Raw genomic sequence first — 26781 nt, forward strand, 5'->3', positions numbered from 1 at the left:
ATTGATTCAGTTTAGCCAAATCCCATGAGCATAGCATGCTATGCAGTCACAGTTGAAACATGATCTAAATGGGATGCCCTCCTTTCATGCCTGCCTTGGAACCTGGGGACTTAGCCAGGATAAAAGTTGTGTACTCTAAATTACATTTTCTTCTCTGTTCAAGCAGCTTCTGGGTTTTTTTTTTTTTTTTTTTCTCAAATGGATTAGTAGCATTGTCTGGAGCACGGGCCTAATGAACAAGACCACAGCCAGCATAAATCAACTTTCAGCAAAATTAAATCCAGTTTACTTCGCTAAGGATGTGGCCCACCCATGGCAGAGTGTGTGAGTTACTGAAGAGCAATTTGGTAGGTCTTCCCAAGGTTTAGACAAACATTCAATTTACCAAACACCTGGAGGAAAGTAAGGTGTTGCTGGTTGCTGCCTACGTACTATCTCCCCTGAGCATCCCCAGATGATGTGAGCTCTCTTCTTCCAAACTGGTGCAGAATCTAGCAGCTAATCTCAAACCACCTCCTTTATTATCAGAAATTAGGATTTTTCATGGAAGCAACCAAGAAGCACTCTTGTGCTCCATTCTTATGGCAGAGCTGTAGAGGCACTGAAGTCTAGCTAAAGGGACAGTAACCCTCTGTGAGGGGAAGGGAGATGGAGAAGGAAAACACAGTAACATCTTAAACCAGCAGAGTAGTTTGCCTCTGTCCAAGTCCTCCTATGGATATTCCTCCTTTGGAATGTTTCTCAGCAGAGATGAAGTGGTGGGGTGCAGAAAAACATGTGCCATTGTTGGACCTAGATTAGAATCACTAAGCGTAAATTTTCCTTATAAATTGTATGTCTTTCTGGGCCCTGTTTTAGCTAGTGTGTAAGGTGAAACTTACCTTTAAGCATAGCACTATTAAGGATGTCTATGTGGAGAACATAGTATGCAGTCTATATATGGGAATTTCCTGTTGTTGCGTCACTCTTCAAAGTAAATCTTGTTTTCAATATTTTATGAAAAAGAGCCTTAATCAGTATAGAGGTCCAATTATTTGTTTGTTTGGGGTGTTTTTGTTGGAAGCTGGCTGTGCAGTTCCTAGCTGGGAATTCTCAGAGTAATCCAAGATCTTCCAGGAAAGTTCAGAGATCAAAAATCAGGTCCTGTAAAACTGTTTCCTCCATCCCCTTGCCTCACCTCATCCATATAGAGGTGATTTGTCACATCACAGACGCGTATGAATGTTCAGAACTAAAAAGAGCCTTGAGTGTAGGCGTAGGCTGGGGAATGAGTGAGTCATTCCTCTCTCTTCCCATGATGTAAAGCTCTAAAATAATTAAGAAAAATCCCAAGACACCCACTGGTTTTGAAAGAAAACATGCCATTTTTTGCACTTTCCCCTCCACCCCTTCATTTAGCTTTTTTTGTGCCTTTTAATATTATGGGCTAGATGAATGGGATAAAACAGGCTTTAAGTTGTCTTTGCAGCTCCCTCATCTTGCAGCTGTTTTAGCCTCTGATACCTCTACGTCTGCTTTAGCCCATTGCAGAGCATGTTCCATAACAATAATGCTCCTCATTGTCTGCTGCTTCTGAGTGCACTAAATGGAGTTTCCAGCTTTTGATCCCAGCCAGAAAACACAAACCCTATACATAGAGTATATCAGACAACAGCCAGAGGAAGTAATGGCCTGCTGAAGTATCTTAGAAACTATTGATTCTCACGGTTTCTTCACAAACGGCAGACTGAATTATTTCATTTCCATGATGTCTTGCTACTCAGGGCTTGTACTGTGATATCCGACAGCTGGTCCAGTTTATCAAGGAGGCTCATGGGAATGTCTTTCGGAGAGTGGCACTCAGTGCTCTCTTAGACAGCGCTGAAAAGTTAATACCAGGAAAAAAAACAGAGGAAATGGAGCAAGAACCGAAACCTTCTGGGAGCAAAAGGTAGGTCTCTAGGTGGGTGAAGACAAATGACTGACTTGTATATGGCTGTATGACTGTAGGCACTGAAGACAAATGTAGGCATTTCAAAGGCTTGTGTGTTTTATCTTGATAGCATATGTCAGTTCCTGATGTACAGAATGGTACTGTGTCAGGAATCTCCTTTAAGATTTAATGAACAGTAACAGTAGTAGATTTGCAGCAAAAGGTGATAACCCTTTCATACAAGAGGCCTAATCGAACAGTGCAATGGAAACACTGGGAGGAGGAAAGCTTAAGAGAAGTAAAAAGCATAATGTCAGTCCCAAAACACTGTGTGGACATAGCTTTTAATGTGCATGGCATCCTTAGTGTCATTTATCTGACAGGTAAACCCTGGTATGCAGAACAAGTCCTGGGAGAAATCGAATCCAGACATGCTTCTTTATCAGAAAGAAATTTTCTCTGGTGCTTTGAGGCTTGTCATATTACAATGTTGGGAAGAAGGATTAAGAAAGTTGAAAAACTCCTAAAAACCTTGGCTTTGCTTCTAAGAGCTGATGCGTTTTCATAGATAATATGTAGAGAAGCAGTAAGTTGCTAAAGAGAGGGTACATCTCTAAAGCTGCTTTGTTGCTCAGCAGTGCTGGTTTCCATGGTTCCATCACAACCTATGTGATGACCATGAGATAGGCCATCCATTCAATTTAGCTGTTGTTTTATATTGTCTGTATAGATCTGAGGTGGGAAGTGTCATCATTGACAAAGGCCAGGCATCAGCTGCCCCTGATGAATGCCGTAGTTACATCTCAAGCCGCCCAATGCAAACTCCAGAGCAGTAAGTAAATATTGAATTGTTTCATGTGTTATTGCCAGCAGCTTCCTTCTGGGGTTAGTACAAATGGGCAGTACAGCAAGGACTTACCTTTTTGGATGGTGTAACAAGTGCGTTGAGTGTCTGTTCAGGAGCTGCTGAAAACATCTGGGTAATGCCTATTTTCAGTGCTGCCAACTGGACCCACCCTGATTGTGATGGGGAACCACCGGGGATATTAAATGACAGTGCAGTAGATTTGTCAATATCGTGTACTATCATAGCCATGAATAGAAAGTTAATTCCTCAGAGCTGTCATCACAGCTGTTCTCCATGCTTTGTTTGTACTTCTGGGGAATGATTCTATTAATTTTCAAATTCCAAGTTGTTGCTAAGGGCTGTTAATCCTTCACTGCCTCCCAAGAGCCAGTCCATTCCTGACCTATCTTGGGCATGTTGTCTCTGAAGATTGTTGCATTTCCCTTATCAGCACAGGTGCTCTACTAGTTTTCTTAATGAGCGAATCAACCTGCTGTTAGGCATTGCACGTTTAAAGTCTCTATTGTCCAAAGAATTCTGCCATTTAATATTGAAATAAATTTAATCAATACTCTTAAGAATTTTAGAAAATTTTATAAATGGCCACTGGTCCCTTTGTAACTTTGGACAAGTCATTTAACTTCTCTGTGCCTCTGAATACCTGTCTGTCTTGTTAAAGTGCTTTGAGATGCACTGTACGAAGACATTGCTTGCACAAGGGCCCAGAGCTCTATATTATGTATTCTCCTGCATTACCTGAGCCTGAAAATTCTCACTGTTGCTGAGACAGTAAGGGTAACACAAAGCCCTTTACTGCTCTGTAGAATTGCAGCAAGCTGTTCTGCTCGGAGCCCTGCCACAGCCATGGGAGATCTCAAGAGTATAGCAAAATAATGCTGTCCCCATTCCAATATGTTAATGAGAACTGTGACTCCATCAGGTTCACAAACGGCTATCGTGATGTCCAAAAACTCTCCAGTACACATGCTTGCAAAAAGCACCAGCATAGTCTTATCAATATGGGTCATTTTGAACTAAAGAGGAGGATTTGTTTTTCATGTGTAGAAACTGAAAATTGGAATGACCTGTTCAGTGGACAAGCTCCTGAGGGTAGAAAAGACGGTTATTTTGTGCCTTGAACAACATTGAGCATGTTGTCAAACTTACGATTATTATACTGAGAAAAGTGTGTTTGGAATTCAAAATGAAACAACCTCAAAGAATAGAGGTCAGGAGAGGGCTGTGGGAGGGAAGCCTCATTCCCCTGAGCATCCAGACTTCACTGAAATGCAGTTGACACTCTGCATCCCTTTTCTTCCAGTGATGAGCAAATCCAAGGGGCCGTTCTAGGACGCAAGGACTTCTGGCGAAAGATGTTCAAGTCACAGAGTGCAGCAAGTGATACCAGTAGTCAGTCTGAGCAGGACACATCCGAGTGCACCACAGCTCACTCTGGGACCACGACAGACAGGCGCTCCCGCTCCCGTTCCCGAAGAATCTCCCTTCGAAAGAAGCTCAAACTCCCCATAGGTAAATGTATGTCTCTTCCTATTCTATATACATATTGCATGTGCAGAGAAACATGGGTAGCTATATCTGTCTTAAGAAATACCGCAACACAATTCCTTGTTGTCCAAGTATATTGTATATTCTCCCAAAGAAAGCTGGGAAATGCTGCTTTCTCCATTTTACAGATGGGGAACTGAGGCAAAGGGAAACGTAAGCAATTTGCCAAAGGTAACAGAAGATGCCTGTGGCAAAATAGAATATTGAACCCGTGTTTCCAAAGTAGTAGGCTAGTACCTTAATCTCACAGGCATTGTTTCTCTCTGTAGAAGAGAAATATTCCAAATAGTGTTTGACAGACAAATAATATATCCTTTGCAAGTCCCAACACCTGGTCTTGCATGGTAGTTAATGCATGTAACATGAAAAGGTTGCTTTCCCTTTTTCTCCCATTTCCCATACCCTGACATGGCCACTTTGGAGAAATGTGCTGCAATTGCTAGTAGATAGATTCTGTTTGGAAGCATTTTCATAATTGTCCTGTGTCTTATTTTGCAACAGGGAACTGGCTGAAACGCTCCTCCCTCTCTGGCCTGGCTGATGGGGTAGAAGATCTCCTAGATATCAGCTCTGTCGACCGTCTGTCTTTCATCAGGCAGAGTTCCAAGGTAAATGTGTCAGGCGGGATTGCAGAGAGCTGGGAAGGACAGGATCTGCCTGGTTTTAGCTGTCCAGGGAAACGTTCTACTCAATATGGACACTGCAGCTAATGAGACTCGGTCACAGAAGACTTCAGAGTAGAATGCTATGGGAATTTGATACTGGACTTCTGTGGCTCCCAGTGAAGGCTAGGTTAAACCTACGCTGTACTTGTCCTTCTGCTTTGGTTCACTGCGAGAGAAGTGCAGGCTCTGTCAACACTCCTACATTTTAACTGTTGGTCACGCTTCTCCTTCCTTCTTTGTGCCTTTACAGCCTCTTGCGAAAGAACCATCCTTTAAGCAGAAAGTTTAAAAGATGAAGTGCTTCAGCGTACGTAAATCTGTGCAGACCCACTTGTGTTGCTATGGTGATCCACTGTGTTACAGCCCTTCTGTAGATGCTTTATGTCTGAGCAAGGGAGACCAAGAGGTAGTGGTATGGCGCAGCCTGACCCAGCCCTCTGTCTTTGCACAGGTGAAGTTTACCAGCGCAGTGAAGCTGTCAGAAGGAGCAGGGCCAGGAGGTGGCATGGACAACGGGCGAGATGAAGAGGAGAATTTCTTCAAGCGTCTTGGTAAATGGCGCACCTGCCGAAGACACCCATCCAAGCTTCATCACACAGAAGAAAAAGATGGTTAGAAATCAGGGTTCTCGTCTCCTTTTTTCTTTTTTTTTTTTTTTTTTGGTTAAACTCTTTCTTTCTGTATTTTACCCTTTTCCCTTTTTTCCTGCTTTCTCCATAGTTTTTGTACCCATTCTATCCTTCTCCAACTTTTTAGTCTTCGTAACTGTTTTCTTTCCCTTCCTTCTTTCTTTCTTTTGATTTAGAAAAAAAGTCTAGTAAAGTTGAATTTTTTAAAAAACCCCAAGACTACCCAAATAAATTACACAAATACAACATTTGGGCTTTTTAAATCAAATTGAATTTGATTAACACACTTGAAAAATTAATGCTTGCTTCAAAGCACTGATTCAGTTCAAAATTAGGTGTGTAAATCTTTCATTGCCTAATACAACAACGTATATTCCATCAGGTTTTTTGTTTGGTTTTTTTTCCCAATTGGTGACCATTTGACAGTTTTAGCAAAGATCAGCACTGATGAAATGGAAAACCCTGCACAAACCTTGTTATAATTATCTCTTTTCTTCTGTGTTTGCATGTCTAGTGTCTGCATACCATTCATTAGGGATGCTGTCCCTTTTTCTTAGCACACAACATAATAATAATGACACTACTTTTCCTTTCCACTAAAGTATATTTAATTGCAATGCATTTTCAAAATCAGCAATGTTCGAAAAGTGCCTTTGTGAATAATACAAGGTCATGATATGTTCTGTTTTAAAATGTCATGTAGTCATTCACGTGCTCGTGCCCTCAATTCAGAACTCATCCTTGTTGTCAGGGAGACAACTGTGTATCTTGGAAGTTCTGCTACTGTTTTTTTCAAGAAAACCCAACCTGACTCCCAAAAACACACAAAAAGAAGTAGATTTTCTTTTTCACCATGATTTCTGTAGCTTTACAGTATGTTACATGCTCTGTCATTATTTTTTTATTTTCTGACATTACACTTCGACACTGCATTGTATGTATTTCGCCATCATCTGTCCCAGGCCTGCAGTGTAATGCATGTAAGGCATTTTTCAGGCAAGTGATACTAGCAAAGTATGAGCCTCTCTCACCAGTGTAAACTGGTCGTCATTGTCCCACTGCAGAGCACCAGTGGTGGTTTTCAACTAGCTTCTAGGTGAAAAGTATCCTTTCTTTAGAAGGAGAATGCATCAGCCCAGCAGCTTGTTGCAGCTTGGAAGCTGAAGGTGAATATCAATGGAAGGAACTGCATTGTTTCTTCATCCACTACTTTGTGCTGAAGTAGGTGAGAAACACTTCCACCATATTTTCTCCCAGCTCTTCCTGGGAACGAAGAACTGAGGGGCAGTGAGTTCTTTATGGGTTGCCACAGCTGTTTCTACAGTGCTCATGTGAGATGTCCTTCATATTTTCTTGTAGGAAATATTTTTTTTTTTTTTCATCTTGCTAGTGCTGATTTTATGCCACTGTGAGTTTGCTTTTGCCTAGAGTGCCCATATTCTTGATTTAATGGCACAGATTTAGTCTTGGCCCTGTGAACGTCAAAGCTTTGTTCAGTATGTGTGGCACATCTTATGTCTATACAAAACTCAGATGACACATTAGTATTGGCTTTTTGAACTTTGGCAGTGTTGTCCATGCTTCAGCCTTCTGTGAGTAACATCAGAATTTATGTAATTAGTGAAGAGAACTTGAAAGGTCTTTTACATGCCTATGAAAGAAAAGATGAACATGACACATGCTTGGTTTTGACATATTCATGCATTAGAAATACCATCATAAAAGTGATGCAGTGAGTTAAAGACAGAGACCCGTGCATGTTATGAGAAACAGGCAAATTGTCCGGTGATGTTGATGGGGAGGGTTGGGCTGCTGCCTGATCTCTAACTGAAGCAAAGGGAGGGTATTTAAAGTTTATAAGGCAAAGTGTGACAGTTAAGGAAGTTGTATCACTGTGTCCACAAGGATCTCTGGTATGCAGTGAAAGCCACATACCATTAGCAAAAATGTTAGAGTAGGTGTACCTGCCTGTGTGCATAATTCTATGTGTGTAGCGAAATCAACGTGAGGCCTTTTCAGGGTGGGATGGTTTATAACACAGTAGAACAGCAATGTTACAGAGGGCCTTCAAATTTCCAGTACTTTTGTATTTTCCATAAAGATCAGCAGGTTTTATGTGCTTATGGAGAAGAGAGTAAAAGCCTGGGATGGGCAAAAAGGTGGATGGGCATACTGTTAAATCCCTCAAGGTCTGACCCTAAAGCATTGTTTTGGAAACTGTTTCTGCTTTCCCATTCTTGTCATTCATGATGCTATACTATTACTTTATGCATGCTTTTTCCATGTTGTGTTTCCTCTTGTGTTTTTGGGTTTTTTAACATAGTAGACCAAATTTGAAAGAAAATGGAGAGAGGAGAAAGAGATGACAGTAAAAAAAAATAGTAGAATAACTTGTCACATCATTTATGAATTGTAATCTTCATTGTGATATATCATCTAGACCACTGGAAATTCCGTGTTGGATATGTATGTAAGCATACGTACGTGTGTATCTGTATGTGTGCATATGTATATACATATATATACACGTAAATATATGCACATTCATGCATAATAAAATGTTTATTTTAATGATCTTTTTACCTATATTAAGAACACAGCATATATATAGAAGTGAGTTAAGTATGTTTCCATGAGACCTTTGGTGTTCCTTCAGACGCTTACTGAAGACATTGTGAGTGACTGTGGAAGTTGCCAGGGTGTTCAAGGCATATACAGCACAGGTGAACCACAGCACATGCTTGGTCCAAGGGGTGATCTCGCATTCACACAGGAAGCAACTGTGGGGGCAGGAGCTTGGGCATACCATGTCCTTCTATGTTAGGAGATGGTCCCTGCTCACTGGGTGAGATTTTCTGCAGGGCTGAGTCACATTAACATGAAGCCAGTGAGGGCTCCCCTGCTTACAGCAAGGCTACTCCAGGATGGGCGCAGTGGAGGACAGTCATCAGCTGCTTCTGAAGGATTCTCTTGCAAAGCTTCAACAAAGCGCAAGGCTGGGACTGCAAAGGGCTGTAGTGACAGTCTGTAGGTAGTACCACTGAATCCAGATGGACAAAGCCTCTGCTAGATCTTTGTAGTGGAGGTAGGGAGAAGCCTTAAGCATGCCTTTCTGCATGAGAAGGTCAAGTTTCTGTTTTTTATCTCATATAGGCACAACCCCAACAGGGCCGTGAATAGGAAATGTTTGTTTGTACCTCAAATTAGTTAGTGTTACAACAGCCACAGGAGGAAGGCTCAGATAGCATGCTACAGGCTGTAAGGAAATGAGAAGAGTTGGAAGAAAAGGGTATTTGTGCCTGCTCATTTATGTAAGTGTTCTACATGCTCTTTCTACTTTGTTTGTTTGTTTGTTCCATTTTGACAAAGTATTTCCCAATACAGGAACTTTTTGTTTACTAGAAAACTATGTACAGCTTCACTGGAGAGAGAGAAAAGCCACAGATGTTGTAAGGAAGTCTCTTGATGTTTGATATACCTTTGTCTTCAGGGGAAAAGTGAAGACCTACATTGTCATTTTCTGTTGTGACTACTGTTTGTGGTACATAAGTGCTTTCCAAGTAGTTCTGAGGAGTGCAATCTCATAGGGACTTTTCAGCCATTCTTCTTTCCTGAGGAAGGAGAAGTCACAAAGTCCTGTAGAGCTGACGATTTGCTTCTTGTCTTTCAAATCCATGTTTAAAGCCAATCTTGAATTCTCCACTTGGTGTTCTCTTCTTCAGTGCTTTATCCTTCAGTATTCTGTAAACATTTGTGCTTCCACTTGTAAACAGGGAGAGTATTATGGATAAAGACAAAAAGCCCAGAAGCTGGCTATTCTTGTTTTGACCAGCCACCTTGGTCTTGAAATGGCTTTCCTGATTTCTTGTCTGTATCTTTCTACCACTCTCTCAACTCCGGGTACCAACTGCGTAATGATCTGCATTCAGAAGTGTTCATTCCAATCAGCATTGAGATTGATTGTTTGATTTATCATGTGAACTCTACACATAGGAGTTTAAAACTGTGCTTGAAAGAAGCGCTGGAAGGGGTTGCTAGCTTAATTTTCAACAGGAACTCTTATTAGGGAGCTTTCCATCTGGAAGAGTGCAAGATGCTTCAAGGGAGAGAGGCTGGAATGATGATGATACCTAGGAGTTGAGTCCAGTCTTACTTTGGGTGTTCTGGTAATTGCAGATGATGTATGCCTAAAAAAAGAACAGTACTTGATTTCCACATAGAACTTTTCCAATATTTGCTACTGAATTTTCTGTCCTAGTAGATGATATGTTACTAAATTGGTACATGAGGAATAAGGTTTATGCATGTTCCATCTTAAGGTAAACTTAGAAGCAATAGAGAAGTAAGATAAGAGATTATTTGGGAAAAATGGACAGTAAGCATGATACTCTGTGTTAAAGAGGTGGGGAGGAAGAGCCATATTCTTGTTCACCTGTGTTGGAGTAGATGCTGGTCTTCCACACTGAGTATAGTGGAATTGTTTTGCGCAGACATCAGTATGACCAAGACCAGAATCTGGCTTGTTGTATGCCCATTTCACACAAGTCATGAATATTGTAAAAATGTCCTTGTTATTTTCAAGATAGCGCATCAAGGTGAGGAGGGGATTTAGACCAAGACTGTACTCATCAGGGGTTTTGTGCCACTTTTTTTGTTGGTGAGAGTCTGTGTTCCCTTCTCCCTACCCCTCCCTGCATCCCCTCTGTACTCTCTACCTCTTTAGGTTGCCATAGCTTTGATGATCATTTGACCTCCAACCAAGAGGGAGGAAAATCCAAGAACGTTGTGAACCTGGGAGCAATCCGCCAAGGCATGAAGCGCTTTCAGTTTCTCCTGAACTGCTGTGAACCAGGCACTATCCCCGATGCCTCCATTTTGGCAGCAGCCCTAGATCTTGTAAGTCATTTGTTGGTGTATTTTTACCTGCTGAGTGAGAGCATGTGCATACGTGGTGGTCCGTTGTTGTTCACTAATGCTGTTCATGCCCACACAGAAAGCAGGTAAAGCATCACAGCAATGCCAACTGGTGGTGCTGTTATTAGATGGAGTTTTAGCATCCGTGACTGAATGAGTATGCAGGCAAAATGGATCTTCTTTTTTGTTACATGGCTCCCCATAACTAGGTTATTGCCAGACTTCAAATTTTGCTCACAGCCATTCTGCTTCTGCTCCTAGTGTCAATAATAACTTACAGAATAAGGACTGAAGACTGGATAACTACCTGGAGAGGCACAGTAATTCCAGTCAGGAGTTCTGACAGAGTTATAAATAAATTAGGCAACACTGAACTGTTAGTCACCACAGCCAGTCCATGGAAAAAAAATTGAAATGTCAGAGTGTGCATGCTTTTAAATGCAGATACTGCTAATTTGCAGATCCAGTCATAGAAGTGACACAATTCAGTCGCTCCTTCCTGACACTGAGTGTCTCTTCTGCATCTCCTTCCTCCTTTTCCTTGCAGGTGCTGTTTTTTTAAGTCCCTTCCATTCCTAAAGCAGTGGCCTTCAGCCTGTGGTTCATGGGCCAGTGGGGCTCTGTGAGGTGCTTGTGTGACAAGCACAAGAGTATGACAAAGACAGCTATGAAAAGCCAGCCAATTATTAGTGTCTTCTCTGCCCAGCGCTCTTCTACTTCCTTCGACAAGTGTTTGGATGTCTGCAAACTGAAAAAGATTGAAAGCCACTGCTCTCAGAGCATCCACATCCTCTCTATCCCTTTGTCTTCCTGCTCCCTGTCTCTTGCCTCTGACTGTCATGCTGTTTGTGCTTATATTAATTTTTTTTTGCTCACTGCTGGAGATGTCAGGCTCATGGACTCTCCTATTCTGCTAGTGCTGTGCCCTGAGCTGTGCTGCCTTGTCAGCTCCATAGTTCTAGGGATGATAGACTCTGTACACCATGCCTTTGTACGTCCTTCTTAACCTCGCATCCTTAGGCTGCAGATTCAAGTAAGTCTGCATTAATATTGGCCCAAAGTTGCTGTTGCTGTCAGTTCACATCTAGCTCTACTTTTTGGACAGGTCCCCATCCATCTTCCAGTAGACAGGTGCTTTCTTCCCTAGTTCCTACTCTTCCTGTTGGAGACTGTTGGCCCTCTGGCTGGAGGCTATGGAAGCAGTGTCTGATAGGGAAGCCTGTCTCATGCTCTCATAGTCAGAAGTGGTTCCTACCAGTCAGGGTTGCAGTGAGCTCAGAAGGTGGCTTGGAGCGATAGTCACTCCTGCCAGGTGTGCTGCACAAAGACAACTTCATTCTTCAAGACTGCCAGGCTGCCACCCCATTGTGAGTTCATACTAAACTAACACAGCATGTAAGGTGTGTGGGCGGGGGGAGCTCATTGCTGTCAAGTGTGTCACTAAGATCCTTCTGGGGATGTGCTACTCTGTGTGCTAGTAAATCAGATGATAAAACAGGGCTTTGGCAATTATGTTCTTAGTGCCTGTAAATGTCTTATTTATTTTTTTCAATTTGCCACACACTTAAGCCACAGACCAACTTACTCTATGCCCATGTATGAAGTCAACTGAAAGCTACTGGTCAGAGTGAACTGTTTGAAGATGTCTGTTCTGACTTCCAGAGCTAGCTTTTACAAAATGGAGTTTGACTCAGTTTCATTTCCGCTGAATGATACCAAAGAAAGCTTTGGTATCAGAATTTTTAGAAGGTCTGCAGCTAAAGATGAAAGAAGCCTTGTTCTAATTACAGACTTGGGAGACTCCTTACACACACCTGCTCAGCTGGCATTTTGTCTACAAAGTATTGGAGATACCTGGAAGTTAAGTTGTCACATCCACTGCAGGTTTCAAAAGATGACAGCTTGTCATCTCACTGTATTGCTTAATGGCAATGTATGCTGTTAGGGAAAATTCCCCCATTTTATGTCAATAGAGTACACCCAACAGAAAACATTCTGGGTTTTTAACTCCTGTTTTCAGGCTTTTGAAGTAAAGTTTGAATCAGGTGTGATGCAGATTAAAATCTTCTTAAGTCGTATTATCCAGCCTGGTTGCTATGGCAATCTTTAAAAAATGAAAAGCAAACAACTCCAGTTTCAGTTCTTTCATAAACTTTTTCAGCATGCTTTTTCATGCAGATTTTCGAAATTCCCTTCTTATACTGACTTCAAGATCTTTGATCAGCCTGCATGTTTACACAGGTTTACCATAGTGATTTAAAGAAATTAGAACAATGAAACAAAGGCTGCATCCTTATGGAGGTAGTGATTTATTCACATATTAAATTGAGTGTTGCCTTAGGTTTAGAAACTATGTAGTTAATATATTTTCCCAGAAGTAGCATCCATCCTTGACTGAATTTTGTAAAACTGCAATTTGTGGCTTTGCAAACATCCAATGATAATTGATAATATGTTGCAGGCAGTTTCATCCTTATGTCACCAGCTTAAATCCAGACTTGGCAATAACAAAATTTCTTTCTCTTTTTAAGAAACTTCGGCGGTTGAACGGCAAGTAATGTGATATTTCAGTCTGTGGTCAAGTTTCTGCAGAGGATTCCAATAAACCGTTGTTTAGCATTGTATAAAGATGTTACCTAGGTATCCTAATTAGACTAGTGTAAACGACCTGGGTGGGGAAATACAAGCTTTCCTTTGACCGGTTTAGCAATGTGTGCCACCTATCACCATTGCACTTCTCTGATAAGATGTATGAGCTCTTACTCTTGTTGAAATGCCATAATGGCACTGCTTTATGGCTGGGTTTTGGTTTGAGAGGACCTACCAAGTATTGGGAGGACAGAAGCAAAGTCTAAACTGCAAGAATATCTCCCAGTATCCTGACTGCATGTCACCAAGGGTCTTAGGCAGGCTCTATTGTTCCCATGTCCCTGTTTCCATAGCAGAAATATTTGTCCATAGGAGGACGTATGACCTGGAATGAAATCAAAAATTGCTCCAAACAGGTCTCTAGAATAGATGACTGGGAACAGAAACAAAGAGCTGTGTTGTGGATTGTACTTGACTATTTTTAGATATAATGAGAGATATTTGAACCAACATTTTTGAGGCAATTCTAGACATGGATTAATAATTTGCTCGCGACCTGTCTTCACATACCTACTAAGCTAATTCTCATGGCAGACTTATCTTGTGGCTAGACAAAGCAGAGCTATCCAGTCAGCATCTTTTGACAGTACTTCAATTTACTTTATTTACTCTAAAAGTAGATTGTTGCTTTTTTTCCTTTTTTTTTTTTTCTTGAAGAGACTAGTGGAAATGAATTTTTGCTCTGAGTGCTTTGCAGAGTATAAGAAAGGGCACAAGAAAATTACCACTTGTTCATTAGGCATATAAAATTCATTGTCCTTGAAAACAAGACTGGACCTAAGTGGTCTGCAGTCGTAAAACTCTGCAGACTCAGCTGTACTTGAACACTAATGCGATGCTGTAAAATTCCAAAGCCAGTCTGTACTTGCTCTCCCTCCAACCCAGGTCATTGCTTTTGCTGTTATTTGTATGAATCGGGGTATCTGTTGAAAAGCTCCAATGGGAGTACTTGAAATTTTATTAAGAAAATGGTGGATTCTTATTCATGTCAATTTATACAGTACAATAACAATTTTCAAAAGACAAAGTAGGTCTAATGTTAAAAGTGGACTTGTGAACAGTTTCACAGGCACAGGCAGGCTTGTGAGAGTATTGCTGCTGTGTTAAGTTTTGACAGTGACCATGGTAACTTGTGTTCTTTTCAGCTATGCATCGCCTGCCTGATTCATTTCTCTCCATTTGTGATATGTTTCTCTGTGGTGTGAATCCATCCTTGTCCATTCTGTCACATCTTCATCTTTCTCTTGTTGCTGCTTCAGGTTTCTCTAAGCCTCAGGTAAGCAATCACAGGGAACTTGTGCCCCGTGATGTTCAGAAAGTCCTTCTTCATGCAGGAGGTCTTTTAGTGATTTTTAATTTTGAGCTCCTACTCCAGGACACACCCCTCCTCCCCTTCACCCCCCATCCTACATACCTAGTTTAGGTACAATAGTCGAGTGCTTCCGTAATGTTTATAACATGTATCTTTACAAGATTCCTATATGCTAAGAAATTGTGACTTTACCAGTGGTGAACCAAACCAGGAGGAGACTAAGGCTGGGGCTTTGTCTTTTCATGTATGTCTTCATGTCTGGTTAAGGTTTTACTCTCTGAGAATAAAAGAATAAAATCTTCACCTATTATGTGTTCCATATTGCATGTGAGCAACAAGTACTTTATCATGGTTTTTCCAGGTGCTAGATACTAGTTTTGCTTGTGGTTGTCAATGAATGTCTGGCTTCAGATTTCTGCCTTCCTCATCAGAACATTGGGCCAGCTTTAATGTCCTCCTTATTCAAGAGAATTGCTAAAAGATTGCTATTTTCTTCTAATATTTGAATAAAATATGAGCAAAAAGCTGCAACAGGGAAGCAATTAACATATGTTTTCTTATTCATGTAGACAAAACTTTTTTTTTTTTTTTTTGCCAGTCCCCTAAAAGTCATGACTTTTTTCAGTCCTGTTGGTAGTAGTTTCTGGCTGTAAGTTTATCTGTAGTACAGAATTTCTTAAATCAACTCCCAAACTTTTGGAGCACTGGTCCAAAATTTCTTGCTTTCAAGTTTTGACTGAAGTACTACTGGAGACACTATTTAATAATGTTCCACAGACCAACTGCAGACCATCTTCCATGGTCTCAAGGCCTGTCTGTTGTTTACGGACGACAGATGAGGAGATTCCCCTTACAAGAAGATACGGATTTGTTTAAATTGTCTCATTAAAGCTGTCAGCATCTAAATGTGTGGAATACACACATTTGTGTTCTGTGAAATCCCTGTTAAGGTACCTTTCAAAGCCAGCTTGTGAATTGTGGACATTGTTGTATTGTTAGTTTTGCCATCTGCTGGCCAGAGGGTTTTTTGCTTGTGAAAATTGCAGGAAGGGAGAGGGGAAATTAAAGGGAAATGTGGAGAACCATTTCCTTTTAGTCACTTTCCATGTCTGTAAAGATGTTATTTTTGCAGCGCTGTAGACTGCTGGGAAGAAAGCTCCTTCCGGAGTCTAAGCTATGCTTTAGGAAACAAATTGCGGTGTCCCATTTTTTTTTAAGTATTTGAGAGTGTCAGAAGCGGTCTCTGTTGATCTAACATGAATCCTGCTGGGCCATTTAATACAAACTGAGATTGACTCAATATCATTTCTTCCATTAAAGAAAAGTGCTTTTCCAGTCTGGGGGCAGGAGGATTTTCCTCTGGAATATAGTCAAGGCCATCACTTTGAAACTCAGCTGCCTGATGTTAAGTTTCAGTACTAAATTGTTTGATGCTTGCTAAGGCTGTTGAAGTTAGGCCAGTGAAATTTTGTTGCCCGTAATGGATTTCACTCTTCATATTCGGTCATTATAAGTGCAAAATAGCACTCTTCCTAGTTTCAGCAAGCCTCCATTCATGCTTCCAACACCAAGATGCATGAGCAGAACTTTACGTGCCAAATGGTAGGATTCACGTGGCCATGCTGCTATTTGTGTTTGCAATATTTGCAGCCTTACTAGCACAGGTGAAAAGAAAACTTGACTCATTCCTCCGGTAAAAGTGTCAGATGCATGCTTCTGCTTTTTGGCAGTTACATGGTTTCTGAATGAAAGGATTACAGAGGGGTACTGAAACAAGGTTGTTTATAAGTTTATAATATGGCTCTTCTTGCCCCTCTAGTGGTTAGACTAAGCATAACTGTTCAGTGTATAAGACTTGGTTTTATTAGCTCAAGAGTTGTGACTGAAGGCAGAGATCTTGGTTTCAGACTCTGATGGAGAGATTGTTCAGTCTGTGTGACTCCATGGCAAACTTGCGAAGCAATTGATTAAAGCACAGAATCCTCTAATATTTAGAGAGTTTTTCCAATGTATTTGTATTTAAGGTGATTTTCTGCAAACGTTTCAGGAAGCTCCTGTAGTGGCGAGAGCAGCGCTGTTCCTTGAGTGTGCACGCTTTGTTCACCGCTGTAATCGTGGCAATTGGCCCGAGTGGATGAAGGGCCACCATGTGAACATTACTAAGAAAGGCCTGTCCCGTGGGCGTTCTCCTATCGTGGGCAACAAAAGGAACCAGAAGCTGCAGTGGAATGCAGCTAAGCTCTTCTACCAGTGGGGAGATGTAAGTGTTTGTTTCTCTTCTTACTGACATTAAAAATATACCAAAATGTAAAGGTAATTGGATCCTATACAGAATTTCAGTTCCAGTAAAATGAGGACTTGTAAGTCTCCCTTCCAACTTGCATTTCATAGCCTGCCAGGATCAGGTCTTCTCCTGATGGAAATGGACTTTGTTAGGATGTGACGGTGTCCCCTTCCCTCCCCTTCCCCTGCTGTGTTCCCTCTGAGGATCCATTTGGTCCACTCTCCTGTTTCCAGCACTTGTCATGTGTGAATGCCTAAGGAATAATAAGAGCAGGGGGTGTGATACTACTTGCTTTTTTCTAACTTCCAAATATTTTTAGCCAGGCTTGAGCCTAGATGTGGTGCTGTCTATTTAGTAATGGATTTCTCTTTGATGTACTTGTTCAGTCTCTCTTTGCACCCATGCAAACCGTTAGCACTCGTTATTCTTTGGCGAGGAATTCTACAGGGCTACTACATGTCATTTGAAGAACTGTCTCTGTCTGTTTTGAGCTTGGATCACTCAAGTTTTATTTGATCATGGTGTCTTACGATACATGAAGTAGGCAGTTGCCCTGTGTGGCCATCATTGCCACTTGCAATTTCTTTGGAAGCCCGCCAGGGTATATCTGTTGAAGGTCTGATGCTTATTGCAAGGCAGTTCACAGAACTCAAAATAGTGGGAGAAGCTCCTTTGACCTCTATGATACCTGCTACATATGTCTGTCTGGAAGAGAGCTGTGTGCTTCTCACTTCTCACAAAACCAGAGATTTTTACAGTGAGCATCATGACACAAAAAAATCAAAAGACAACATAAAATCCAAGGCTCAGGGCGATTTGAAAACTATGTATTTTGCAGTCTTGGGGTACTTATATAATCCATGCCAGAAAAAAAGCTTTGCTGGACCATATTCTCCTAGGTTAAACCGACACAGGCGGCTCAGTGGAGCACGTTGTAGGGAACCTTGAGCTAGTGATGACCATGTCAGTACATTCCCACTGCAAAACACAGCCCAAGAGGAGAACCTAGCTTGAGTCTGAGCACCCAAGCTACTAAGTTTTGTCCCTTGTCTGCTCTCCTGCTTCCATTTCTGAATGCTACCTGGGCATTCTGCTCTCTGTTATGTCTCAAACACAGGTGACTATCTTAATGACAGCACAGATACCAAAGTTCCTTGAAAAAGTGCATAGTGTGAATGTATTTGCTTCTGTATTCCATGAGGTCACTACCTTAGCCTAACCCCTTTGAGAATTCCTTCCAAATGGAGAACCTACGATTACATAGTCATTGTATTTTTGCATGTGTTGTTGACAGTTGGGACTATCCATCTGTTTGTGGACTCTATACCTCTAGGCATTCTTCCTCTTCAGATTCTGACAAAATGGGAACCAGCAAATCAGAAACCATTAGAAGCCAGTTATATTCCCCCTCATCTGCCATTTTTAGAAACTGAAATAGCCCAAGCTGGAAAAAGTCCAGGAAGGTTTTCTTTTAGAAATGTTAAAGTACTCTGTATGATGCAAGGTCACAAGAAAGGAGCCGGGGGAATCTGATGGCAAGCAACTTAGCATCATTCTCCTCCCTTAACTTTAATGGCATCCTAAATCTTATCTGGACGCATTCTCCATGCTAGGAATAGCATGCGTTGGCTGGCTGCTTATGTTTTTCCCTTCTGGGATGCTCCTTACTTTTACTTTACTTTAAGGCAGGAGAAGATTTGGAGAATAGTCTTTACAATGAAAATTTCTTCTCTTTTTACTGCAAGGTGTCCTGCCACCTGTTAATATTTCTGTTTCTTCTTACTGGAGACTAGGACAGTATAGTTACCCCAGTATCAGCAGCCCTCAGACAGACTCATGCTTCAGGATTGGTCTACGCCTAGCGCTGCTGAGGTGCGGTTCCTTTATGTTGAATGCTGGACAAGGCTGGTCCTCTGGCACTGCTTTTACCTCCCAGAACCTGTTTCAGATGGAGGTGGCTGCAAGCATAAGTGGCAGCCACCAGCTAAGCCTGTAGGGCTGGCACCCTGCAAGCTGTGCTCCTCAGATGGCTGCTTCGGTTGGCTCTTGAGCAGATTCCAGCCAGATAGGCGGCACTGTGAGGAGAAACAGCTTTGTGTTGCTGTAGTACAGGCACCTGCTGCAGAACATGCTGCCATTTCTGTGTGTTAACCTGCCCATTTCACCGTGGGCAATATCAGCATGAAGAGCAGAATGACTCTGCACTCACAGCGCTTCTAAGCAGCTCCAGTACCAAGAAGATGGGATATCTCACCCATCCCTCTGCCTCCGTGCTACCACATTCTTGTCAACACTACAGCACACCATCCTTGCTGCTTGGTGCCAGCAGGGCTGCTGCTCTGGGAGATTCTTGGATAAAGGGAAAAGAATGTATTAGTGTCTGGATGCACTAAGGCCTTGTTATAGTTTTTTTTTTAGTGGGTTTTTTTTCTTCCAGTAAATAAAGCTGGAAATTTGTATTAATTTTGGATCCTTGCTTGTCTGTCGTTGCTTACTAAGTGTGCTATACAGTGTGTCCTGGTTTCAGCCAGGATAGAGTTGGTTTTCTTCACAGAAGCTAGTGTGAGGCTATGTTTTGGATTTGGGATGAGAAGATGTTGATAACATGCTGATGTTTTGGGTTGTTGCTAAGTAGTCAAGGACAGTCCAGCTTCTCGTGCTGGCCTGCTAGTGAGAAGGCTAGCGGTGCATGGGAAGCTGGGAGGGGACACAGCCAGGACAGCTGACCCAGGCTGGCCAAAGAGATATTCCATACCATATGACATCATGACCAGTACATAAACTGGAGTTAGCTGGGGGGCAGGAGTCGCTGCACGGGGACAGGCTATTGATCGCCAGGTGGTGAGCAATCGCCATATTGGGCATCACTTGTTCTTGTACATTCCTTTGTGGGTATTATTATTTTTGTTATCACTGTTGTTTCCTTCTCTCTTGCTGTCCTATTAAACTGTTTTTATCTCAACCCACGATTTTTTTACCAATTCTCTCCCCCGTCCCACTGGGGGAGGGGGAGTGAGTGAGCGGCTGCGTGGTGCTTAGTTGCCAGCTGGAGCTAAACCACAACAGTCCTTTTTGGTGCCCGACATGGGGACACAGTGCTATCGGCAAAGTTTAGTGAGACCAAGGATGAATGTAAAACCTTTTTTTCCTCACCCGGCTCCTTTAATTCAGCTTCCCTTATAGCCATCAGCAAATAACAGTGATAAACCCTTTCCACATGAGGTAGGATTTAGACTTTCTGTAACAATGATGAGCCTATTGAATCATGCAATCTCACTTGTTATGCAGTCTTTTTAAATAATGCAATATTACATCTATTCTGATTAAGTTAGTTTGTTACTTCCTTTGGCGGCTTCTGTTAAGAGGCATTTTGTTTTAAAGTGTGGTATGCTTTCTGTTTGCTAGGAAAACCAAGGATAATTCATGCAGATAATACATGTTAGGAATTCAGTGCTCATCAGTTAGGATGCTGTGGGATTATGTATGACTACTTTAATATTAGGGTAGACAATACAGCATAAATAATATGTGATAAATTACTGCTTTGTGGAGAGGCATGCAGAACATTTCTTCCTTTAAATGCCTGAAACATGAAAGGGGAAAAAAATCGTGAGAGGCGCTGGGTTTATTTAGCAACGTGCAGGCTCACAGGCAGCTGAGATTGGCAACTGTTTGCATCAGCTTGCAAATCACAATACCACCCGCCTTATTCTCTTTGTGTATCAGAGTCTACCCTCTTCAGTCTTGCTTGATTTCACGGGAACTGCTTAACAGCAAGGAAGAACAACCGTAATAAGTGACTGTTCATGTATTTCTGCGTTGTTTCAGCTGAGACAGGAAAATTATGTAGTGCTGGCATGACCATCAATTTTGACTTGTAGAAGATTCAGAAATCCTCTTTAGTATCTTCCTCTGAAACTATCCCAAAAAGGCCAAAAGGCAAGTGCTGATGAAGATCTGTAATTAAACACATTTCCCCCCTCACAAAGTGATGATATCACAGGGTAAAGTTTTATATACTTGTCTGTGTTCTTTTCACCTATCTGCAGCAAAGAAAATGAAGAAAATCCTTAAGAGCGCTGAAACGTCTTAGCAGGAAAGCATTCTTCTTTCTAACACACCCTTATCTGTAGCTTTGCTGGCAGCACCCGGAGGGCTGTTTACTGCTGATAATGATGCTGGCAAACGATCAATGCCTTTGGGGAATGTAACAGTATTCAGTGGAAATCTGTCTGTGTTCTCTACATGGATCCCCTCTACACCATTACCTATGCACCTTCCCAGTTTTTATATGCATATTATCAGCTAATTTTTGGAAAGTGCATCAGGCAGTCTCTCCTTTAAAGACAGAAACAGGCTTTCCCATGGGCTTTCAACAGTTTTATGGAGGAAACGGACTATTACTGGGTTCCTAAGTCGCAGTATAGCTTCTTAAGCAGGGAACATATATTCTCAGTATTCTCAGACTTAGCAAAAATCTGGCACACATATATCAAGGGGAGAAGGAAAAGTGGAAGAAATTAATACAAAGTAATGAGCTAATCTCCTCTTGCCTATCATGTGCTGGTTTGGGGTGGGTTTTTTTTGTTGTTGTTGTTTAACCAAATCTGCATAATTTTTTTTCCTCCTGAAATTTGACACTGTTTGCAAATTTTGGTTGAAAAAAGGGGAGAATTAATTATGGTTTTGGTAGCAATTAATCTTCTATCATCCCTTTCTCTACTGTTTTTCACAGACAGTAGAAATAAAGCCAGGACATTCTGTTCTGCCTGGAACATCTCCACAGCCTTCACTGAGCAGATCCCTTGATGACCAGTGATTTGGGCTGATATTCCCACCTGCTTATGCTTTCTCTTTCTCCCTGTCTGCAGGCAATCGGTGTCCGCCTCAATGAGCTGTGCCATGCCGAGAGTGAGAGCCCTGCCAACCTGCTGGGCCTCATCTATGATGAGGAGACCAAGAGGCGCCTGAGAAAGGAGGATGAGGAAGAAGACTTTTTAGATGACAGTAAGGAGACTCCCTTTACTACAAGAACCCCCGCTTGTAAGAACCTCTGCTTTAGGAGCACTTAATTTTTCTTCTCTTTTCATCCTCTTGCCACCCAACTGTATATCCCAGTCCCTCACCTTCACCCCAGCTTCCTTCCCTGTTCTTTCCGTGCCTGGTTGTACGACATGACAGATACGGGTAGCAGCACTGAGAGACTTTGAAGGAAAAGGGCGGGAAGCCAGGCAGTGAGTTGCAATTCCTGTATACTGGCAACTGCAATTATAAGCAGGGTAATAATGTATTTCTTTAGTCTTGCTGTCACCTGAGTGCCAAAAGTGGTTCAGACTCCCATTCTTCCCAGTTATTTCTGCCAAAATATTTGTGTAAGATCAGCTGCTTTTCTGTTTCTTAACATTGAAGAGTCATCTCCTCACCTGATGTGAATTGGCACAGCTCTACCAAAGGCTTTTAAATCTTCACTTCAGTATATTTGCCTGATTCTCAGGCAGAAATATAGCACAGTGGTGTAAAAAATATCATTAAAAAATCTGTATAACAACAAGATGACTAAAACACACACATTTGTGCCTGTGTGTACATAGGGGTGGGAGGGGGGTGACAGATCACTGATTCTGAAAGTCTAGATAGGCATGAAAATTATAACACACTCTGTGAATCAAAATAAATTAAGTCAAAACACATACTGGTGTAGGTGAAGGTGGTAACAAACATTATGTCCTCTCCAGACACCATTTGTATATACGTGTGTGCTGTAATGTACTGGTTCCTGTGTACATGTACTGTTGTTCGCCATTGGATGTGGTGTTCTAGCACTGTTTACCTATCTTCTGGTTTCTTTTTCTGTGATTGTGAGTTTGTTCTTATCACTTCATAAAGGCCAACTTTGGAGTAGAGCGGGGTAGGTGGGAGCAGTGAAATGGCATTTGTGGGAAACTATCTCAAGAGATGGTATTGGCCCTAAGCTAGACCTTCACATGGGATGTGCCGGTGCTAGAAGCTACATGAACGTGGGTGGCTGTTCTGGATATTTTATTGGCCCTTTAAGATATATATCCAAAGCAGGAGAATGCAGCCAAAATTGTCCCTCTCCTGCACCATGAATTTCTTTTGAAACGTAAAAAAAACCTGCATTCCCGTGACCAAGTGACAGAATAGGCTTTCTTGTCCCTGTTCAGCCGCTGGTGAGGCACTCCTAAGGGGCTGCAAGAGCTGCTTTAAAAGGGTGGTCTAAGACAAGCAAACAGAGAGAACAGGTTGTGGTCTAGAAAGCCAGGTAAAATCTCAAGTACTCTCCTGAAAGCCAAGGTCTGAAAATAACCAATCTGCCTTCTTCCTGAAGGCAGAGATTTTTCAAAAGCTGCCCTGTATGCTGTGGGAAGTAGACCGAGGAGCATAAAATAAGCAGTTGGATATTCCTTTACACTGTACATCTTGTCTATATTTGATAGTTCAAATAATTTTAGTCCCTACAAAGTCTGTAATTCATTACCGGTAATGTGTACAGAGGAATTAGCAAGCATCACAGAATTAATCTGGTTTTATCTGATCCCTGCTGCATCCTTTCACTTGTTTGGTTTTGACTGTTTCTTTGCAAAAGTAATAAAATCATACATGGGGGAAATCAAGGGAAAACATAAATCTCTCTGAAATGTGTGTAGATGGTAATATCAGGCATTATTAAAAAATGGGTGTGGTTAGTTGTCACGACTAATTTTTTTATTTACTTTTTTGCTGTCCATTATCCTAAATAGTATTTTTCAAACTGATCAAGAACTAGAGAATCCTTCATACTTTTCAAGCTTTGAATGCTGTTTAGATGGGTTACAAAGTGTAGAGCTTTTGAAGCTGATTGTTTAGATTCAGTTGAGACAAAACTTCAAATATTTCAATAATCTTTTCCAGTTATCAGGGTAGTAATTAATAATAGGCATAGTTCCTCTTTGCTGGCTAGTCATAACTCCATGTATTGTGAGAAATTTTCCTATATTTTAAAGTAATTCTTTTCTAGAACTACAGAAGATCTGGCTGAATGCAAAACTGTAAAGGGGAAGAAGGGTATCTTCCTGTATTTACTTTAAATGAGGTCTATACAAAATGCTGTAAGATCATGTTAGTGTAGTAGATATTTCACCATAATATACTATAATATATACTATAGTACACTATAGTGTGTTAGTACTATTGCATGTGCTGGTAAATATATGGATTGATACTTGTTTGACTACGTTCCTTTTAGTGTAGGAAAAATAGCATAGTTACAAGTCTGGGTTCTCCTCTTCTTCAGTGCAGCTTGCATTGTGCACCATATGTGAAAATGTCAATCACCTCTTGGTTCCAGATTTTGTATCATCTCCTTGCTCAGTACAGAAATATTTTTTCCTAGGCACCGTGAATCCTACCAAATGTTGTTGTCCTTTTGCCCTGAAAATGGCAGCCTGTCAGCTTCTCCTGGAGATAACCACTTTCCTCCGAGAGACCTTTCCCTACATGCCCAGGCCACGTACTGAGCCTCTGGTGGTAAGTAGACAATACGCACTGGAGAGGCAGCCATGCCCGCAGAAGTCATTGGGCTCTGTGCCTGTCTGAGGAGAGGTAGAGTGGGGTAATAACTCAAGTGGATAGCTGATGCAGGGAGAAAGGAGCCTTGTCTGTTGCATAGAAGATGGGCAGGGCACATCAAATGGGTTGATTAAGAAGGTAAGACTGTGGAAGCACAACATGTACTGGAAGTTCAAGAACGTTTCAGAATAGAGAAGAGGGCAGCAGGTAGATTGAGCAACTGAGTGTGGGGGGACCTGAGAGGTGTGGGAGATGGACTGCGGGAAGTGACAGCTCACGTGCTTCCTAGCTGATTAGGAAAACCAGTTGACAGAGTACTGAACAGGGCAGTTAGGGAAGAGGGTGGTTTACAGAGAATTTGCTGGAGCTTAAAAGTTGCTGACTTTTTACTTTGGTTAAACAACAGAATTGAAGGGACTGAGGAGAGAAAGGAAGGAAATGGACAAAGAGGCAAGGAAAGAAATAAAACTCCATGAGACTGAAAGAGCCAAATCCTGGCATGAATAATAAGCTAAATGACTGATTAGGTGACAACTAATTTTGTGACTAGCAGAACCCATGAAATCTGCTTTCCTGTGGTTCATTCTTGTGGGGTTTTTCTTATGTCTAATAATTTTAACATTGTTTAACATTGTTACATGTAAACATTTAACATTGTTTAACAGGTTTAACATTGCCTTCAGCCTGTTGTTTCACAAAATACACAGGCACTCAGTTATCAGATTTTGTCAAGTTGGGTTGAAGGTGACCAGCAGCTTCAGAGATGGTTAGCATGGAATGACATGAGGATTGAATGGCAGATAAGCAGTATCATCTTTTAAGTCTAATTTCTTTAGGAAATCAGGATAAAAAATTATAAAGAAAGAATGAGAAATTGTGTTTCCAAGTTAACATGAACAATTTAGCCCTACTGTTCTGTGCTTTGTTAATGATGGACTTAGATCAAATTTTGCTGAGGGCAAGTGTTCTTGAAAGGCTGATTTGGCTGGGCATTATTGTAATTAGGTCTGAAATTGGTTTCAAAGACTGTAGATGACCTGTGATCAAGTGACTCAGCCCCCAGGTATGCAAGAAGGGCAATTTTAAAAAAACAGGAATAAATTCATCAAGAGTCTTCCTAAACACTTCGTTGATATTTTTACCACGTAATAAATGACTGCATCCAAAAGCAAGATAATACCAGGGTTTAGCATTCATCTCAGTGAAGTAGTTATGCTTGGAACTAATAATAAGTTGAGTATTTGAGGTCAACAGAAATTTGTGCTTTTGTGCCAGATAGAAATGCAACTGATTAATGGCTTTTCAGACTTGTATATGGGAGAGAAGGAGGAGGAATTATTCTGTGATGCATAGGTAGAAGAAACCTTAAGGTCACATTATGCAAGAGCCTATTAGAGAAAAAATAGTCATCGAGTGCTTCTTTTAACTTTGTACAGCAGGGGTGGAAAAAGAGCCAACAACACCCCAGATTAAAGTATTTAAGTCTCTGTATTTATGAAGTGATGTTTCCTTTCCAAGAGAATCAAGCTCATAAAGTTATGGTCCATAAAGCTGAAATTTCAGTAGGGCAAATCTCACTTCCATTGATGTTTGCAAGCGTACCTGTTCCATAGGTATAAGCACAGAGTTAGCAGCCTTGAAGAACTGAAGCATTTGTAGCTGAACTAGTGTGGTGAACCAGTTTAACTACCCACGGTCCGTCCAGACTTCCCAGGCTAACGGCATAAGCACACATACCTATGTTTGAGTGAGGTAGGCAGTCCTGACTGAAGTTTCAACCAAAGCCTTTTACTGAAGCTGGTAGAGTATCTACAACCTCACTTTGCAAATGGCTGGGAATGATGAATACATTCTCTTGGAGCCTACTGCTCTCACAGTAGAGCCAGAGAACTGGAACTTGTCATTTGTTGTGGTGGAGTCATCCATTTAGCTTAACAGTTGCTGAAGATAGAGGGAGTCATACTAACCGTCTGCACTAAAAGGATGCATTTCATTCTGTCAGTTCATTTGTGGGGGCAGCAATTTCCAATGTAAGCATGTTGCAAATCAGCTGGGAGGTGTAATATGTTTAAACACTCAGGGAGGACAGCTTTGACCACACCCTTAGGAATATACCTGTCCTGCTATGGTGGCTCATCTTGTGCATGCTAATTTATGAAGCTGCTGTAATTCAGTCAAATTTGATCATGGACTTTTGTCCTGAACAGCTTTAGCCTTTGTTTCATATCCTAAAATCTGTTAGATACATGTTAATCTGTTTACATGGAAGTTTTCAATGCTAGAGATAATACAAACCATCACTTTAGGCACTCACTTTTTCATACCCCAGGTTTTGTTATTCAGTGAAGTCAAAATTTCCCTTATGCTAATCAACTGTTAGTTTTTCTGACGATCATTTGTGGTAATTTTCCCTGGAGATGCAAAGCTGACTGCA

At 41.4% G+C, this 26781-nt stretch overlaps 1 protein-coding gene across 1 annotated transcript in view; it reads left to right on the plus strand.

Annotated features, from left to right (window-relative positions):
• Positions 1 to 26781, plus strand: part of UNC80 (unc-80 homolog, NALCN channel complex subunit) — a gene marked incomplete at its 3' end in the record, with an annotated part of 131639 nt that overhangs the window by 36280 nt on the left and 68578 nt on the right. Inside the window, exons 17-25 of the mRNA XM_082001429.1 lie at positions 1764 to 1930; positions 2643 to 2744; positions 4081 to 4289; positions 4827 to 4933; positions 5442 to 5541; positions 10343 to 10515; positions 16542 to 16754; positions 21650 to 21785; positions 24172 to 24305. Of these exons, the coding sequence (XP_081857555.1) occupies positions 1764 to 1930; positions 2643 to 2744; positions 4081 to 4289; positions 4827 to 4933; positions 5442 to 5541; positions 10343 to 10515; positions 16542 to 16754; positions 21650 to 21785; positions 24172 to 24305 (1341 nt within the window). The remainder of the gene's footprint in view (positions 1 to 1763; positions 1931 to 2642; positions 2745 to 4080; positions 4290 to 4826; positions 4934 to 5441; positions 5542 to 10342; positions 10516 to 16541; positions 16755 to 21649; positions 21786 to 24171; positions 24306 to 26781) is intronic.

Source organism: Phaethon aethereus (genome assembly GCF_964289735.1).
Source record: "Phaethon aethereus genome assembly, chromosome: 6".
Lineage (NCBI taxonomy): Eukaryota > Metazoa > Chordata > Aves > Phaethontiformes > Phaethontidae > Phaethon > Phaethon aethereus.